Raw genomic sequence first — 19,173 nt, forward strand, 5'->3', positions numbered from 1 at the left:
TAGAAGTAGGCCACTCTTATTTTGCCATCCGAATTTTTATATATAGATGACTGGACTGTGGCCGATGGTTAGAAAACCTAGTAGTTTTATAGAGATGTAATGTGTTTGTTTATTTATTTATGTAATGTGAAATTACTCATCTGGACCATCTGAGATTACTAAGAATGCCTGTATTTCTGTTATGCTTATAAAGGGCACAGCACCATTTTAAAGTTTCTTTTACTCATTATTCACCATAAACTTGGAATTCTTTTTCTCAGGGGGCTAATATTGATAGTGTTGACATAGAAGGTCGATCCCCACTTCTGCTGGCCACTTCCTGCGCATCATGGAAAATTGTGAATTTACTGCTTTCCAAAGGTAAAAAGGAATATATACATACTATAGATATATATATCTATATCTATATATATATATAGATATATATATATATAGATATATATAGATATATATATGCCTCCTTTGAGCAGAGTTCATTCAATTTAAAACTCTGTGTCCACCTTCCCTCTCAATTTGAATTTACTACTTCAGCACCCAGCCCAAGAGCAGCTGAGTTAAACAGCTGCACACTGCTGGTATCCTGCGGGATAAAGGAAGAATTGGTGTGATGATTTCGCCCCTTTCACTTCTGTGTGAACAGGCTATAGAATAATGTGAGTAAGAATAGTGTATGCTATGTGTCATGCCTCTCTCAAGGTGGAGGTGGCACTGGCACTCCATCCCTGCACTCCTTAGCAGCTCACAAAGGAAGCAGAATGCAGAATAAATACACCACTTAAACAGAGCTGTGTTTCATACCAGCAGTCAATCCTTAAATATTAAAGCTCACCATTCAATCCTTACCTGTGGTTTTATAAAATCACAGTCACCTTGAAAATGCTTGAGCTATATCTTTTTCATTTTCTGCACTTTGGTTCAAGTTAATGATTATTATTGTATTTCCTCTTGCTAATAGTATAATTGATTTTTTTTTTTAAGCCGCATAGTAAGTTTTGAAACTCTAAAAAGGTTACAGCTTTAAAGATGAGAATGGGTGACTATCTGCATCTTTAAATTTCCTCTTGATTTGTGGGTGATCAGCATCTTGGAATATAAGGGCACCATATAAAACTTAGTGCTGCAATGAAATATAAAATACATACAAGAAAACGACGAAAGCTGAGTTTCAGTTGGGGTTAATTTTTTTGGGAAGCAAAATGATACATTACAAGGTTGACTTGGAAGAATGTTTCATAGATTTATAAAAAATACTTTATAGAATTTTATAGATTAATAAATATTTGTTCATTTGTCTTAAACATCATTATGCAGTGCCAAGAACCAGCAGTTTTGAAGTTGCTGGTATTTATTTCCATATTTATTTAGGAGCAAATGTATCATTAAAAGATCATCTTGGTCGGAATTTCTTGCATTTGACCGTATTGCAGCCTGGAGGATTACAGCATCTGAATGAAAAATATCTGCAGGTACAGTAATCATCAATTTTTGTCTTTCTGTTCCCCTTACTAGGAAAATTTAAAGAAAAACGCAACTACCATTTTATTTTGGTTTGTTTGTAAAAATTTGTGATACTTGTTAAATAGCCCGGTGTCACAAAAAATGGTTTGAAGAGGTACATATCACATATCTCTTATGAAAACATTTCAAAGCCAATAATACAGTTTTCTTATTGCCAGGCAAAGGAATAACATAATCCCATAAATTATTTTGCTGTTGGGGGATTGAATAGCTCAAGAGGTAGGCAATAAAATATAGAACTTTTCACTTCTATTTTCCCAGTTTGCATGCAGTAAAGCCAGGAGACATGCTCATAATCAGTCAAGATCTAGAACTTTATAAATAGTTTGAAGCATATTCTGCAGGAGCTTTCTGTGGACTGGACCATAATGAAGTCTTGGATTTGGTTTTAAAAAATATTTCAAACACAGATTTGTATTTGGCTATGTTGAAATGAAGTACTCATATTGATAGACCCCAAGCTTGCCTGAAAAACTTAAATTTGCTGGCCTCCAGAACTCCAGAAATAACCTTTTAAATATGAATCAAATATAACTCATTTTATATGTGCTGAAATCTGTGAACACCATTGATTGTAATTCAGAATGGATTTGACCTCTCTTTTCAAAAGATGTAGTGAATCAGTTTTTAAACAGCGATGATAACTCTCAGTTCTCTGCACTGACTTTCCTGTTATAGATTATATTAATAATTCAGACAAATAAGTAGATTGGACAGTGGGAGGGGTTTTTTAGTTGCTTTAAGAAAGGTTTTAGGACAGTGTTAGACAAGGAAAATGGGTAAATGAAGATGAAAGAAAGAAACAGGGGAGATAAATTTACACTGTAAACCAGTGAACTGCTGGGTTGTGACAGTCAGAGGTTTTGCTGAATATAACTATACTGAATATAGATTATAAGACTGCCTTTATGTTTGGTACAAGCCTTCTGCTGCCAGCAGTGAGCATTATGTTGGAATGACAGCAAAGAAAAATTTCCTTTATTGTGCTGTGGATGGGTTGCAGGATGGAAAGCTCCGTTCTTTGAAGAGTAGTCATTTGAAAAAATGGTGACCCACAAATCAGCAGATTAAAAAAAAAGTGCTCTTTGTTTCCAAATTTACTTTTACTTAAGTTTATTTCACATTTTTAGATACTGCTTTAGAGTACTAATGCTATTGTTGAAAGCTATTAGAAACTGTGGAGCAGAGGAGATGTAGATGTAATTCTGTGCTTTTGTTTTTGGGTATTTCTTGTGGGGATAACAGATGGAACATATTAAAAATCTTGTTGTGGATGAAGATAATGAAGGATGCACTCCATTGCATTATGCATGCAGGCAAGGTGTGGCCCTCTCTGTAAATAATTTACTCAGCCTCAACGTTTCCATCTACTCTAAGAGCAGGGACAAGAAGTCACCATTGCACTTTGCTGCCAGGTTAGTAGCACAGTCTAAGCAATGGAATCCATGGTATTCATCCCTGTGTTTTTGACATTAATTTCTGTGTGTGTGTCTTGCAAAGCTATGGGCGCATCAATACTTGTCAACGACTTATAAGAGATATGAAAGACACAAGACTTCTGAATGAAGGTGATAAGAAGGGAATGACTCCCCTTCACTTGGCAGCCCAGAATGGTCATGAGAAGGTAGTTCAGTTTCTTCTGAAGAGGGGGGCCCTCTTTCTCTGGTAAGTATACAGAATTTCATTCAATGAGCCAAAAAAACCCCTATTCCCTTACATTTTATGTTCATCTGCTGGGAAGTTAATGCAATATAAATATAAGTACAATATATTAAAATAAATATTATATTAATATAAGCAAATAAAAACATAAAGTTAAGAACATGGTTATAAAATACTTGCAAAACAGAGAACCATGGGTAGCTGTAATACCAAAGCTTCTAATGCTGGGGGAACTGAAGTTTCTCTAAATCCAGCTGAGAGAAGAATATTGAACATTTTCATGGAAAAAACCCTGTCTTTGAAATACTATAATCATTTCAGCTTCATTTACAGGCTTAAGTAGGGTTTCTTAGGACTGGTAGTTCACAGGCATTCTGCCTTGTATTGTAAGTCCTGCCTTCAGGTCAAAGATCCTCAGATCTCAGAAACAGATGAAAAGGGAGAGATCTAAGTACTATTATTGAGTTGAACCTTTTGCTTCTGAATGGTGCATTGATCGTCACATAATAGTTGACAGAATGTATGGACATCTCTGGCAGTAGTTATGCCAAAGAAAAAAAAGAGGTCAAAGGAGCAGCCATTTACATTCACTTTAAATTTATAAAAAGCTTTTTTATTTATCATTTCTAATTTTATGCCATTACATGTAAGTGATTATAAAGGCTGGACAGCCCTGCACCATGCTGCCTTCGGAGGATACACTCGCACAATGCAGATCATTTTGGATACTAATGTGAAGTGCACTGACAGAGTGGATGAAGAAGGGGTATGTGTTAACATTATTTGTTTCTTGTATGCTGTTACTTCTAGTGGAAATGTCAGGGCTAAGCTATTAGTAGTTTTCCACTGTGCATTACATGTGTGATATTTTATTTCCTGTGGCAAACTCAGTTATATTTCACCACTGTTAAAAGTTCATTTCTTGGATAAATATATGATTGCTGAAATTGTTATCCAATTCTTTTAAGTGGGAGACAAAAAGGATTCAAATAGTCTAATAGAAAACATGAAGCACTGAATATATTAGACATGTCCCTCTTGTCCCCCTATACAGTGCAAGAGTATTTTAGCAAGGTGGTACAACTACTGGTAATGCAAATTTACAGAACTTACACAGATGTGAAAAAATCTGGTATCAACTACAGCTCATTAACATACTGTTTGAAATCCACTGCACAGTGATGTCCAACAAAAACAGCACCTGTCTTGCTTTAGAGTTTGGACAAATGCAGTGTGTATCGCGTCAAGACAGAATCCCTTTCTTGGACAGGCCTCTTGTATGAACATGTCCGGTCAGAAAAATAGGGCAATAATTTTAAAGAGCTGTTCAATTCCCAACACAGAAGCTGTTCCTAATTTCTCTGAGAAGTGGTGTTGAAAACATATAGAATTACTAGATTAGAAACAAATCTTGACTATAAGTTTATGAGAAGCCTTAATTTCAATTTATGAGAAATCCTTAGTTTCAATCAGAAAAATCTGTGTGCATTAGAAGTCTCTCAGAGGTCAGTTTCAGTGTAACTGGATTCCTAAACCACTGATTCCTTTACTTTTATGAAAACATCAAAGGAAAAATAAATGTTCCATGTACAAAATTGCACCATCAGATTTTCTTGCAGATTTTTTCTATGAGCACATCTGGATCTAATTGGAGGCTTCTTTTCTTGATTATCTAAAACTAATAGATATTAATGAATTGGCTTTTCTTACCTACAGTGAGTTTCCTCATCAGATTTTGCCCTACTGTAGCTGTAGCTGTAGACATCAAGAACATGTCTCTAGTCTCTGTCAGGATCTCTGACAATATTCTAATGTTTTGTGTTGCTAGTAAAAGCATTCGAGACTTGCAGCTGAGAAAAGCATGTGACTTTTCAATGTGGGAAGGCACAGAAATATACTTTTTTTTAATTACTTGTGTACTGCTTGTCTGCACAGAACACAGCTTTGCACTTGGCTGCACGAGAAGGACATGCAAAAGCAGTGAGGTTACTTCTTGACTATGGTGCGAAAATTCTGTTCAACAAAGCAGTAGCTTCTTTTTTCCATGAAGCAATACACAATAGGAGAAAAGATGTGGTGTCTGCTGTCATTCTGCACAAAAGGTAAAATATACAGAAAATGCTTCTTGAATTTATTTGCCCATGTGTTTTGTTTTGTTTTTCTTAAATGAGATTAAGTTCTGAGAATCTGTAGTTTAATAAGTAAAACTTAGTACTTCTTTTAAAATTCCAAAGCTTGTGACCTGTTATAATGAGCACACATAAAAAATAGCATAATTTTAATGGACATCAGGCAATGTGGCAAGTTGTTTTTCATATTACATTGAGTATTTGGATTCTGTGTGTAAAAAACATGTAGAAGGCATCAGAAATAATTTTGACCTTTCACATAACGCTTAAATGCCTACAGAATTTTAATCAAAATGTGAATGCAACAGAAATAATTCAAGAGATTTAATTTAAAATCATGATTTTGAATGTTGCAAGTATTCTAAAATGTGGTATTTTAACTGCAGTTTAGAAAATTTTACGTTAAGGTACAGTGAAACCCCATTTTTGGAATAAAGCAATACACCATTGCCTAAAGATAACATCTTTGGGTAAGAGTTACAGGAATACTGACAGGATTTTACTGTATTTATTATTACTTGCCTAATTTTGTAACCCAAGATTTCAAAATTCTTTCCAGTTTCATATATTTTAGGAGGCCTTAGCATAGTTGAAACATTCCTGTTTAATTGATAACAGAATTTAACATGAATCATTGTTGCAAAAGTGTTCAGAATATTACCCAGTTACTCCCCAAAGAGTTTCGTTTCCATTTAATAGTGTATAAAATTGTTATACATTATGATTTTCAGTATCTTAAATAAAACTCAAAAGATCTAAAAGCAAATTTAAAACAGAAGCAACAAATCAATTTTCCATTATCTGAAATAATTTTTTGCAGATGGGAAGAAGCTGTTGTGACGTTCTCTCACTATTCCAGTGCCAATAAGTGTCCTTTGCTGGAAATGGTTGAGTATCTTCCTGATTCATTTAAAGTAAGTTTTCTGCACATGTTAAAGAAATGACTTCACAAAATAATCTTTGTTTTGTTGCATTCATTTTTCTGCTTGCTGTTCTCACTAATACATGTTATTATAAAACAGAAATAAGTTCACAAAATTATTTAAAAGCATTTTAGTGATAGCCTCAGTTTGTCTAGTTTAAGTTTTTCAGTATTAGAAAAGTTCTTAGCTTCCTCGGATCAATGGAGTTATAAAAGTAATATAAAAATTGTATATAAACTCAATGAAAATCATAAGTGAATTGGGTTCAAAATCGTCTGAGATATTTTCACTTTCTTAGCAAACTGCTAAATGACACAGCAGACATGTTTCATAATTAAAGTAGCAACTGATTTGCTTCATATGTATTCATAAACTATTCACACTTCATACTTGTAAACTAGCATGTAGCCTTGTTAAACTGCATTTGTATTTGACTCCTACATCAAAACTCTGGAATTTTATGTCTTCAAAACATGCATCATAAAATCTGTCTGAGTCATCACTTGTGTTATCTGATCATTGTATTTACAGTCATTTCCTTCTGGTCTAAACACATTCTTTCTGTTGAACATTGTCTATATCACCTTAATTCACTTTTCTGTTCATCTGTAAAGCTGGTGTTGGACAACTGCATAATTGAGTCTTCAGAGGAAAAGACAAGTCGAGACTTCTATGTAAGTAGATGAAAAAATCTGGGAAAGTACACAGCATATATATTTTAATGTACATGTCAAGCTCATATATGTAAGGTGCTGTTGTAGATGAATCTCAGCTCTTAACACAGGAGACAGGTCTTATTTTATATTTTGGACTGTATAGGGCTCGAAGTTCAGTTTCTCTAATCTTCATGTTTACATATTTTAATAAGTGTGATGTTAAACTTCTACAATCCATAAACTGTATCTTTGCTGTGTTAATTATTGCAATCAATCTGGGTATCAGAGGTGATGAGTATTTCAAAATAGCAGTGAGAGAAGACGCATAATACCTATTTATGCATATCAAAAGTATGCTTATAAGTAGTGCAATTGTCATCAATAATTATGAGTTCAGCATGTGTCCTTGTTTTGTAACTACTTGTCCAAAACCTTAAGCAGTAGATTGCTTTTAACACTAGGGAAACATGAATGTTCTCCACTTTTGTTGCCTTTGAAACCATATTGAAAACCACCTTATGAATGATTATATTGGATTGTGTCCACATCATTAACAGAAAACTTGCAAATTTTTTTGCTACTGCACATTTTCTCTATATTGTATTATCAAAGCCATATAACTTTTAAAGACAAGCTTTTCCTTAGAGTCAGCATTAATACAAATCAGTTATGAAAATGACCTTTCTTAATAGTAACAGTTTAGTAAGAAATGTACAATTCTTTTTTACAATTCAAAATGGCTGTTTGTTTAAGCATCTTGCAGTCACAAACGTGATGGCATGTGTTCAGCTAACAATGAATACACATCTTGATTCTCACTCCCTTGACACAATATGCTTCTTTTTTTCTCTGAAGGATAGCCTTTTTTGTATTAAGAACATTATCTAAGACTGACATAATAATTTGCATTATATTTAAATTCTGGTGTATGTTTGTTATATAGATTGAATATAACTTCAGATATCTTCAGTGTCCCTTGACACTTAACAGGAAAGTAAAGGATGGTGAAGAAATTTTCTATGAACCACTTACCACTCTAAATGTAAGTTCTAGTTTTACTCTGACATCATTGGCTGCTGCCTTGGTTTAGACAAAATTAAGGGGTTTGAATTTTTCATCATAATATTTCTTCTCCAAAGCCCATACCTCTGTATGTTAAAAGTATATCAAAATTAAGTATGGGCCAAAATTCTAAGTCATAAGTAAAATTTCTTTTAGGTTTAGGTAAAACTATGAATGCTCAAGATACTGTGCTGTATGTACAGGTAGTGCATCAAAGAAAAACACACTCCAGTCATTGTAGTGACCTTGCACTGGAATGTAAGGAGCTGAAAAATCCTGACAAGCCGATTTGTTTCATACGTTAATTGCGAAATACTTACGATGCCTGAAACAAATTTGTGGTTTTTTGCATTGTCAATCTATTCTCTCATTCTTTGTCAGAAAATGTTTATATAAGAAACTTTCTGTCTTAACATACTTACTTTTTGAGATTCCTGTTGGCAATTAGTTGTTATACTGTCTAATAATAAATAATTTTCTCATTGCATGTAAAAGCATGGTCTCACAGGTATCATTGAAAATAGTCTGTATAATTTTTGAAGCTGAAATAGACTAACAGAGCCCCAGCAGAGAAGCTGAATGCCTTAGAAGGCAGAGAGAGGGCAAGATAGTAATGTTTTTGGGCCAGAGTGCTTAATCAAAAGAACTTTGCAGTATCTTACACAGATTTTAATTTTTATTAGGCTAGTAGTCAGGTAAAAAAAGTGGCCTAGCCTGGTTTTGTAAGCACTTTGCTTGCCTAGATGGATTAAGTTTGACCCTTCTGTATTTTTATTTTGTATTTTGTAGGCCATGGTACGCCACAATCGCATGGAGCTACTAAGTCATCCTGTGTGTAAAGAATATTTGCTTATGAAATGGTTGGTCTGTTTACAAATATATATAAAATACAATACTGCATGTCAAGATAAAGACTATTGTTCCTGAAAGTTGTTTATTAAAATGTGTGTATTTATAGGGTTGACTGAGCAAATGTCTTTTCCATAAAGTGCAACTTTGTACTTAGTAAAGATTGTTTTGGTATTTGCAACAAAGACAACTACTGTCTTTGTTTCCTCTTTATTGCAAAAGTGTGTAATAAGGTTGCCAGTTAAAAATGAAAGGAGCAGTATTTCAGAGTGGCAAGTACACTTTTGTTCACATAAGTGATGAACACATCCATCACAAAGGGACATTCCTGAAATGTTTATTTCCTTGTCTCATTGAACTCATTACTGATTGTTAAATTTGAATGCATGCTCTTCAGAATTTGAAAAGTGTTGTAACTTTAACATTCTCACTTTCAAGGATGGCCTATGGGTTTCGTGCACACCTAATGAATTTAGGCATATATTCTCTTGGTCTCATCCCACTGACTCTTCTGGTCACTCACATACAACCAGGAAGACCTTTGAATGGAACAGAGCTCTATGAAGCCAGACCATTAGAATATGAGGTACTTATATTAGTAGCCACAGTATGTTTGGGATTTTTATAGCAAAGAGGTATGATTATTTAAATAATTTCTAGATTAATTTATGATGTAGCAACTCTGAGGAATAAAACTGAAGAGTATATTTCTAAAAAAATTCAGCAGCAACCTCTTTAGATAATTATCAGTCCTCATTTCTTATTTTTATTTTTTCTGAGAAATTTATATTTGGTACATAGTTACTTCATTTTTTCCCTGAAGTGAACAATATTTGTTTAATAGTGAAGAAAAAATATTCACATGAGAGAAAAGGCATAGAACTGAAACAGGAACTCAAAAAGGATATGCTAGAAGAAATATGAAATAAAATAAACTCAAGGAATATAAAAGCTCCATTAAGATATCCTGATATATGAAAAAGTCATGAGAATCATATATACAGCCCAACCAAGTAAATTGATTTCACAATAAATATTAGTGAAACAGAATTTAGATAGTAATAAGTATATGACGCAAGCTAACGGGGTTACTTAACTTGGAAATATAATGTATATATAATAGTTAAGAGATGAAATGAACATTCCTTTAATAATTCCTAATTTCTTTTGTGTTCTGATTTTTGTTTCAGGATTCATACTTCACAAGGGTGTGTATGTGTTTAGTTTTAATTATGAGTTTGCTGGGCATCTGCAAAGAAATATTTCAGCTGATTCAGCAGGTAAGTACATAGAGAAATAACGTTAATCAGACAGTGTGCTTGCATGGCAGTTTGTATGATAATGAAATTAATCAGTTTCCTGATTAGAAGGGAAATTTCAATTTATACTTTTTAATTTCTATATATAAAGATTTAAACTGAGAAGACAATTTAAATAGTGTATTGAATTCACTGTTTTCATGATGGATGACTTGTACATATTAACCTTTCTCTCTTAAATCTTAGAAATTGAAATATTTGTTGGATTACTCCAATCTCCTGGACTGGACCATTTATACTACAAGCATAATTTTTGTGTCTTCTTTATTTATTAATACACCAGCTCATTTGCAGTGGGAATGTGGAGCAATTGCTGTATATTTGTCTTGGATGAACTTCCTTCTTTATCTTCAACGGTAAAATTGTTTTATGGGCTTTACAATAAAATATTTTAATATTATCAGATCGTTTACATATCCTAACCTGTGGCTGATCAAGTCTGAGAGTCCCATTTGGTATTTTTTTTTCAAACTATACAAGTTTCCAAATTAAGACTATAGGACTTTTTATCTCTGATGAACTGTAAAGTTGATTTCAGTGTTTTTCATGTACAGCATAGCAACATATGTTATAGCAACTATAGAAATAACAATGTTTATGTTAATTTTAATTAAGCATAGCCATGCTTTATTTTAGCTTTTTTAAATCATCTTTCATTACACTGTATACACTTCGACTTTAAAAGAACCCAGAAGGATATGAATTATGAAAGGCATAAAGAAGTCAGGTTTTATGAGTAATACCTGGGAGAAGGTAAATTCTTTTATCATTTCCCATATTAAATGGCGCATCTCACTTCTTTATGCCATAGTGTCCTATAAATGAATTACAGTGGATGACATTATTTCTTCAGTTGACATTATGTCTTTTTATTGCCTTTAATTATCCATAAATCTTGTCACTGGTATAATAGTGCCCAAGAGTTATGAACTGCAGGAGAGCTGGGTGGAGGAAAAAAATAGTGTGGGTGTAGTGCTTAAGACTAATAAATTAAACACATTTGTGCCTGAGCAGGACTGCATGTGATAACACTGCATAAATGTTCTTCCAGTTTTTATTGTATACATGCACTACACCCCCGTGAAGTCTTGCAGACAGACAAACACAACATTTGCTGATTAATTTCAGGGTTGTTTTACTGTAGTAGGGGTGTTTAAGGACACAGTTTGTAAACAGAGTTGATATCAAAGACAGTACCTTTATGGTCTTGCCTCTGCTGCAAACCTTGTCCTCTCCTGTCTGATCTTGGACAACTAATGGATGGGTGTGTCCTGTCTGCTCTGGCAAAATGGGGGTTGAACCTAAACAGTAAAAAGGGAACAGATGATTGCACAGCCTCTCTTCTGTTTGGATGAAATGCCTTCCTGGCCTGGCTATTTTTTCAAGTGTGTAGCAGTAGAACTCTACACATGTTTATTCTAACTCATTCAGCTGTCTCTTCCCAAAGCAACCTGTGATTCCATTGACTTGAACTGGAATTTGCCTAATAAATGCCTAATAAGTAAGAGAAGATCAGGTTTGCTTTATTTCCAGCTTGACCTTTCCAGTCTTGAACATAATGTTTCAGAGTGAAAGTCATGCATAGGGAATTTCACAGTTGCTACTGTAGTAGCATAAAAAAATCTCCAGTCCCTGGATTTGAGAGAGGACATAAATTCCCAAGGGCAGGTTTGAAAGAAAAAGTAATTTAATATGCTATATGATAATTCCTGGTCTGAGATTTAGTTTCTGTGTTGAACAAGAATCGGAGAGGCTTGACAACAACAGACTGTTGTTGGAAACACAGGTGTCTTAAAACTGTGCTATTATCCTCTTCCTGAGCAGTGTGTTTCTTTTTGTCTGTTTGTTTTCCATTATTTGTATTACACTAAAACTACATAACATCATTTTTTTCACATTTTGTAAAAAGTGAAATCTTTTAAATCAGGCATGTGGCTGCTACGTGGATTATGGTGCCAGTTGTCCTTTGTTCTGGTTGCTACTTTGCTTTGAGAAGCAGGAAAAAGCTGGATAATTTGCTAATGTTTTTACTCTGAATGCAGCAGTGATACAATTCCATACTGCCTATGCCTATGGATAGAAGAAATGTTACCCATGAAAAGTACTATCTTGAAAATTGTTCTTGTGCATCATAAGATTATGCAGTTTAAATTTCTGTGACTAGGATCACTTGGATTCTTTTGGATGTGAAAGTAGAACAGGTTTGTTATCATTACCAAATCTCTCAAAGAGGCAGTGTCTCTTTCCACAGATTAAAAACAGCATTTCTTACTGCCTTACATAAATAACTGGAAGGAACTCTAACTTCAGTATTTAATGGTTTAGGGGTAGACTTGGCAGTGCTAGATTCATGGTTGGAATTGATTATCTTAAAAGTCTTTTCCAAGCTAAGTGATTCCTATGACTGATTCTATTATCTTTTTTGTTTACTTATTGCCTAGATTTGAGAACTATGGAATCTATGTTGTGATGTTCTGGGAAATTTTGAGGACTTTGATTCGGATTGCTGTGGTTTTCTTTTTCCTGATACTGGCTTTTGGGCTGAGTTTCTTTGTCCTTTTGGGTTCACAGGTTAGTTCAATAGTAAAGTTAAGTTTTTACCATTACAAATATTATCTTTGACTAAAGCATCCTCAAGACTTTATTTACAGATTTCATCAGTTGGGTTTTTTTCTTTATTTTGATATTTCTTTTTGCAGCAAACATACAGCACACCTCTGCTTTCTGTAATGAAGACATTTGCAATGATGCTGGGAGACATTAATTACCATGATGCATTCCTTGATCCTTTACTAAGCAGTGAATTGCCATATCCATTCCTGAGTTACACAGTCCTCATTATATTCACCTTGCTTATTCCAATCCTGCTTATGAACTTGCTAGTAAGTAATCTGTTTCTTAATATACAAAAGTGGTTAAACATGGGTATATAGAGTTCTAGTGTACAGAATTACTTCAGTATGTGACAGCCCCTCATTGTTTAACAGATATTTTCAGTAACATAATAAAATGTCCTCATTCTCTGCACCTGTTTTTCATCCAGTTTACTGCTCTGAGTATTTTCCCACACCTCACTCCTGCAGAAGTATCTTGTATATCTTTAGATAATAACTCTGATGGAATTTGTATTGGAGCTGCAATGTATTATATTGAGGTCTTGATAAATAAAGTTGGGGAAGAATGAGTTTTGTTCAATCCCTTGTTTTATCATAACCTAACACTAACAAAATGAATTTAAATAATAAAACCCAAAAAGCCCAAACTCAAATCTTCATTGCACATCAAACAGCAATCAGAAGTAGTGTTACAACTAACAAACCTGACCTGAATGTCAAGAATCAGAAAACATGATAATGGTGAAAAAGGGGGAAAATATGTAATATATCTTCAGCCATATTCCATTGGATATAATTTTTAATTAGGAAATCACATTTTCACATGAGCTAAGCAATAAAAGTCAAACACCTCATGTTTTTTTAAACTTGTTTATTGCAGCCATGATCCTACAATCAAGAGATCAACCTGTTTCTTAACACTACAGCAGTAATGAAAAATATAAAAGAAGGAATGTTATTCTTGGCAAATGTAGCACTTTGGTGCCTTGTCAACAGAGTGTTGTCAGTAAACACAGTTTCTACATTTATTGATACATGTTTTCTAAATATGCAAAAACATTTTCCAAATTCAAATGAAAAAATAATTTAAGCCTAGAATATTTTTTTTATTTAAATGTGAATGACAAATATGATTGAAAATTAAAAAATAGGTAATGACATATTTCTTTTTTTTCTAGATTGGTTTGGCTGTTGGTGATATCGCTGAAGTACAGAAATATGCTGCACTCAAAAGGATTGCAATGCAGGTGAGTAACACAGCATGAAAGCATCAAACATTTGAAGTACATATTATTGCATCTTAGGATATCTGTAAAGCAGATTGGTGACCATGACATCTTATTCTGAATCTCATTTTCACTCATATGAGTCATTGCCAAGGAATCATACAAGAAAATGTATTTTTAAGGAACTTTTCAACCATCAGATCAAGCAAGTCTGAGTTTTTCCAAAACCAGAATCTCAAAATCTGTCACTGCAATGCTTGAAATCACATTTGTCCTTTAGTTAAAGAATCTGTGCAGTGGAAAGAAAGTACAGAAATCAAAAGGATACCAAATTCATTCTGCTGTACTAAATTCTCATTAGTCAAAAGAGTGCACATCTATGTGAAGTAATTAATTCTGTTCTCAGTACTAGTATGACTATTTAGTTTTAGTGTCTGGCTGGACTATTCAAATATTATACCACTGTTTGCAGCGTGGACTAGTACTAGTGAATTGAATATAATGGCATGATGGTTATTTTCACATATAATGTGTATTTATCTTAAGACAACACATCTCATTGTAAATGCAAATCTAATTTAGGTTAACCTTCACACCAACTTAGAGAAGAAGCTGCCATTTTGGTTCTTAAGTCGGGTGGACCAGGAATCAATCACTGTATATCCCAACAGGCCAAGATACTGTGGATTTATGGTAAGATGGTGAATATTGCTTAGAAGGATTCTTATCAAAAAGGGATATCATTGGCTTTGTACACACATTGCTAAGGACACTGTGTTAATAAGATGCAGTCAATAACTGGCATCAAGGGAAGTGTCATTAGATCTTGACTAAGGTCAGTGAAATTGATAAATCAGTTTCAGTGCAGCTGTATTCAGGTAAAATTATTGTGTAAATAGTCAGTGAACTATAACTTTATGAAGTGAGACAAGCTACAAAAGATGTTCAGATAAAAGGTAGAAATACTCCCTTTGGGCTTATCTTCGTTTGTTTCTTTAGTTTGAATTTCAGCTGTTGTTGATACACTGAATTGTCTTATAAAACAAATTTTGCAAAGCAAATGTTTTAATGTATAAAAAAATAACATCAGAAAGTCTTGTCAGTGTTAGCACTGTGTAAAGACTTACCATTCACATAGTTATCTATTGTCAAACTATGGAATCCGTTTAAGTTTGGTTCCATGTTTTATTTAGAGTGTGTTCCAATATTGCTTTGGGTGTGAAGACTCTACCACGTATGCACAGAGCCCTGATACAACACTGGAACTGGAAGTTCTGAAGCAGAAATACAGGTATTTTTCTTGATATTTTACAGTTGTAAAAATAAGTTGAACCAATATTACAAACATACTCCTATTTTAAAAAGCATTTTAAATCTCCATACTAGAAAGTAAAATTCAGTGTCCCCAGCCCAAACCAATGCAGCCTGTTGCTCAGTAATCTGAAGTAATGGGGAAGATGCATTTTCATTTTAGATAATTGCATTTGGAGGTGTTCAAGGGTTATTTGGTACTCCCAAATTATGTAATTCCAGTTAGTTTGCAAGTAGACACAATCTGTTGCTGACTTTCCCCTGGTCTGATGGTAAATCAGATTCAGTTTGTTTCCCCAAAACTGGATTGGTATCTTGATTCTCCCTTGAACAAATCATGTTCCCCAAAGCCTTGGAAGGAATTCTTTGTACTTTCTTGACTTGTCATACCAACATATCCTTGAGAATAGTTTCAGAAGAGCTTTCTGTGAATGTATAGCTAGAAAAATGTATTGTTTCTCACTCAGCCTCACTTTCCCCTGCACCTTCTCTCCATTTTTTCCTTTCCCTTTTTTTAATTAAATCAACCAAATTTTTATCTTCCTGCACATATTTGGATTAAGTATTTTTTTTGAGTGAAAGACTCAGCAAGAGTTGAAGGAGGGTGAGACTACACCCTACAGATCTAGGCAAATCATGGACTTCAGCAAATCTTTCTTCAAATGTATACTACCTCGATATAATATAAAACAGCACAACAGATTCTTTCTTAGTTGGAATTTTTTTTGCTACAGAGAAGAAAGAAAACGATAATTTTATAAAACTATTCACAATAGAATAACTTGTGGCGGTATCATTATGGAAAGTAATTTTTACTATTCTGAAAATGTTAACTGAAAACTCTTACTACATTGCCAGTGTTTTTTTATTATCAGAGTTCAAAACAGAGCTCAGTTACTACTGGAGCTAGTGTCAGTGATGGGTGTACATATTCTTGTGTTTTGGTTTGGGGCATTTTAATTCTTGGGATTTTCACATATTTTAAGATGCATTAACTATTTCTTGTTAAAAAAAAAAAAAAAACTACAAAAAAACCTATCTACACCTAAAGCCCCCCAAGTGTTCTTCACAAAGAACCTTTTCAATTACACTAGATTTCATGTTGTAATTTTGTAAGACAAGACATTCATAAAAGTAGATTTTGAAAATGCCTGTTTGGTAGCTTTCTAAAGACAATTTCTATTCACATTTCCCATATCTTTCACTGTTTCTTTATAGACAACAGATACTATGTTCTGTATGTGTGATGCTAACTTATTTTAGTTGCATCAATTGCACTTTGGATAGCACTTTGAAAAAGATCAGTAAGTGCTTCATCAGTATTTCTCATATGCTGTAAAAGCAGTTTTGAATTTCACTGAATGTTTTTGGTTGCTTTATTGCCATTGCAACTCTGGCCTTTCTCTTGCCACACAAGAAAATAGGTCAATAGAAAAAACTTTTGATAGAGCAGTCAACAACTTTATTTTGAGAGTGAAGTTGCTTCCACCTTAACTATATTTTGTTACTTTTCACAAGAACCACAGATTCGTTCTTTAATCCTATTTCCTGTAACATGGAGAAGTACTTCAGCTTGAAGAATTAAATGTATTCTAGACAATAGTCTTTGTTAGCAGAAGGATTTCATTAAGTACTGTCAGTTTTTGCATCTGTAATTTCAATGACTTAAATGTCCTTCAAAATCAAATGACAAAGCCTGATGAGTATTTGTTTGTTTGCTTGCGTTTTAGGCTCAAAGATATATCAACATTGTTGGAAAAGCAACATGACCTCATTAAACTGATTATCCAAAAAATGGAGATCGTGTCAGAGGCTGAGGATGAAGACAGCAATGATTTATTTCAGCACAAATTTAGGAAAAGGCAGCTAGAGCACAAAAATAGTAAATGGGATACAGTGTTAAAAGCTGTTAAAACAAATGTGCCTAACCCAAGCACAGAAAAGAACAGCTTCTTCTAGCCTTGGCTATGATATCATGTTGTATTATCATTCTGTTCTACTTTAAGGTCACTTCTTTTATTGTCTTTGCATAATGTTAATGTGATACATCATGTATTCAAGTATAAAAAAAAGCCAGATCCAAAACCAAAAACATGTTTTTGTGCTCAAAACAATATTTAAGGAGACTGGAGATGTCTACATCCAAAACTGTGATCTAAAAGTGACTGGCTAATCAGGAAAGTGCCTAATTTAACAGAGGCCAGCCTCGCTGTCCTGGCAGTTCCCAAGGCTTCGGTCTAGATCTGTTCCTGGATTTGGCCCTAGGACACTTAGGTCTATATGTAATTACATTATTTTCTGTTACGAATATTTTTAGAATTTCTAAATTTTTAGAAATTAGATTCTAGTCATTTACTATTCAGATGTTTGGAGAGAGCTAATGGGCTTTATGTAGCTTCAAGAAAAAGTATGAAACTAGTCTGACAGAATGCACTGGGAGTTTTGCTGAGTAGGGACTGCAGGATCAGGCCTGAAAGGTAGGAAATAAAGGATCATGAAGTTGTAATGTAAGGGAAGAGCTACTTTCTTTTTTAGATAAGTGGAAGCAATTCACAGAGGGATCATTTATACTGGCATGCATATAGCAATGATAGAATGAAATGTTTAATATTAGTCATTTACAACTTGCTGTCCTTATCCTGCTAATGTGATTTTGGCCGTCCTGATAACCTAAAACTTATCTTGCTACTTTAATTTGCACTTTGGTTTTATTATTAATTTGCTGAATATTCAGTGCATTATGTAATATATGGTAATATATTAAATTTAGAAATAAACATGAATGAAAATGTGCTTAAGTACCCCAATATATTTGTTTCAAAACCAGTGCTAATAAACTAATTATGACTATATGTGGTGGTAAAGGCTCTGTGGTCTGCCTTTGAATTTAGACATTTTCTTTAAGAAAGTAATTTATTTCTTCTCATAATTAATTAATTTAATTCTTCTCATAAAAACCAATTATGGTTCCTGTTTATTTAAAAGGTAGTCACCTGAAGGTAATTCATACTGTACAGGACTTGTCCGGTCTTTAGAAAACACTGGAAGATACACCATAAATTAGGGCGACTTGTGCCTTAAAATTGCCACAGATGTTCAGTGGGAAAAATTCTTTCTTACCCAACTGTTCTACACCAGCTTTGAGACTTTAAATCCTTGACAGGTAAAACAGAGAAAGGAGGAGGCTGCTGGAGGAGCAGCTCTACTCCAGGGCCAAGCCTGGTGTGACACACTGAAACAGGGAGAGAACATGTAAGCAGAGTCACAGCAGGAAAAGTAAAAATACTACTGTAGTCTCTGAAATTGTTGTGGTCACTAATGTCAGTGTTATTCCTGTGAATAAACAGTTCAGGTTTTCTGATTTGCTGTTCATCTGCAGCTCCCTCTGTCAGTAGAAAGAACGCCCAGGTTCTCAGTTTAGGGCCAAGCTTGAAAAATGTAGTAACAAAAGTAATTTTAAATTTCTGGCAAGTCTGTGCCATTAACACTAGATGGCAGTGAGTGACAGCATTTTTGGGTAAGTAAATGGGCCCTAAATACATAGTTTTGAGTGAAGAGGAACAAGTAGTATGATTACAACAGAAGCAAAGCAGTCAGCAGTCATAGTTTTAATGGCTGAGCCTTTCAAGCCTCTTTAAACAGAGCTCTGAGACCTTTATATACAGCTGCCTCTCAACTTCTCCGAATGTTCACAATTTGAGAAAAGTTTTCTTTTCCAATTTTATATACAAAGACAACTATTTTATAGTAGCTAATATTACAACATTTAGTTAATTAATTAGCTTTCTATGGAAATCATCAGACTACGATTATTTAATTTTCATGTGATAGAACTATCTAATAGAGCCTAAGTACAAAAGGTGTGGAGTTTAAGGAGAATTACAAGTGGAATATAAATCACAG

General features: G+C 33.9%; 1 protein-coding gene across 1 annotated transcript in view; it reads left to right on the top strand.

Moving 5' to 3' along the window:
- Positions 1-17,289, top strand: part of TRPA1 (transient receptor potential cation channel subfamily A member 1) — a 30,366-nt gene extending 13,077 nt beyond the window's left edge. The window contains exons 9-27 of the mRNA XM_005517097.2: positions 261-360; positions 1,366-1,466; positions 2,764-2,933; positions 3,019-3,183; positions 3,832-3,946; positions 5,116-5,282; positions 6,130-6,223; positions 6,847-6,906; positions 7,832-7,930; positions 8,740-8,810; positions 9,238-9,385; positions 9,990-10,079; positions 10,305-10,474; positions 12,560-12,689; positions 12,818-13,000; positions 13,912-13,980; positions 14,542-14,652; positions 15,153-15,250; positions 17,001-17,289. Coding sequence (XP_005517154.1) covers positions 261-360; positions 1,366-1,466; positions 2,764-2,933; positions 3,019-3,183; positions 3,832-3,946; positions 5,116-5,282; positions 6,130-6,223; positions 6,847-6,906; positions 7,832-7,930; positions 8,740-8,810; positions 9,238-9,385; positions 9,990-10,079; positions 10,305-10,474; positions 12,560-12,689; positions 12,818-13,000; positions 13,912-13,980; positions 14,542-14,652; positions 15,153-15,250; positions 17,001-17,229 — 2,370 coding nt within the window. The 3' untranslated portion in view covers positions 17,230-17,289. The remainder of the gene's footprint in view (positions 1-260; positions 361-1,365; positions 1,467-2,763; positions 2,934-3,018; positions 3,184-3,831; positions 3,947-5,115; positions 5,283-6,129; positions 6,224-6,846; positions 6,907-7,831; positions 7,931-8,739; positions 8,811-9,237; positions 9,386-9,989; positions 10,080-10,304; positions 10,475-12,559; positions 12,690-12,817; positions 13,001-13,911; positions 13,981-14,541; positions 14,653-15,152; positions 15,251-17,000) is intronic.
- The last annotated feature ends 1,884 nt before the right edge of the window (positions 17,290-19,173 follow it).

Source organism: Pseudopodoces humilis, chromosome 1 (genome assembly GCF_049639895.1).
Source record: "Pseudopodoces humilis isolate 2021_Gansu_Grassland_sample_001 chromosome 1, ASM4963989v1, whole genome shotgun sequence".
In the NCBI taxonomy this organism is placed as follows: Eukaryota; Metazoa; Chordata; class Aves; order Passeriformes; family Paridae; genus Pseudopodoces; species Pseudopodoces humilis.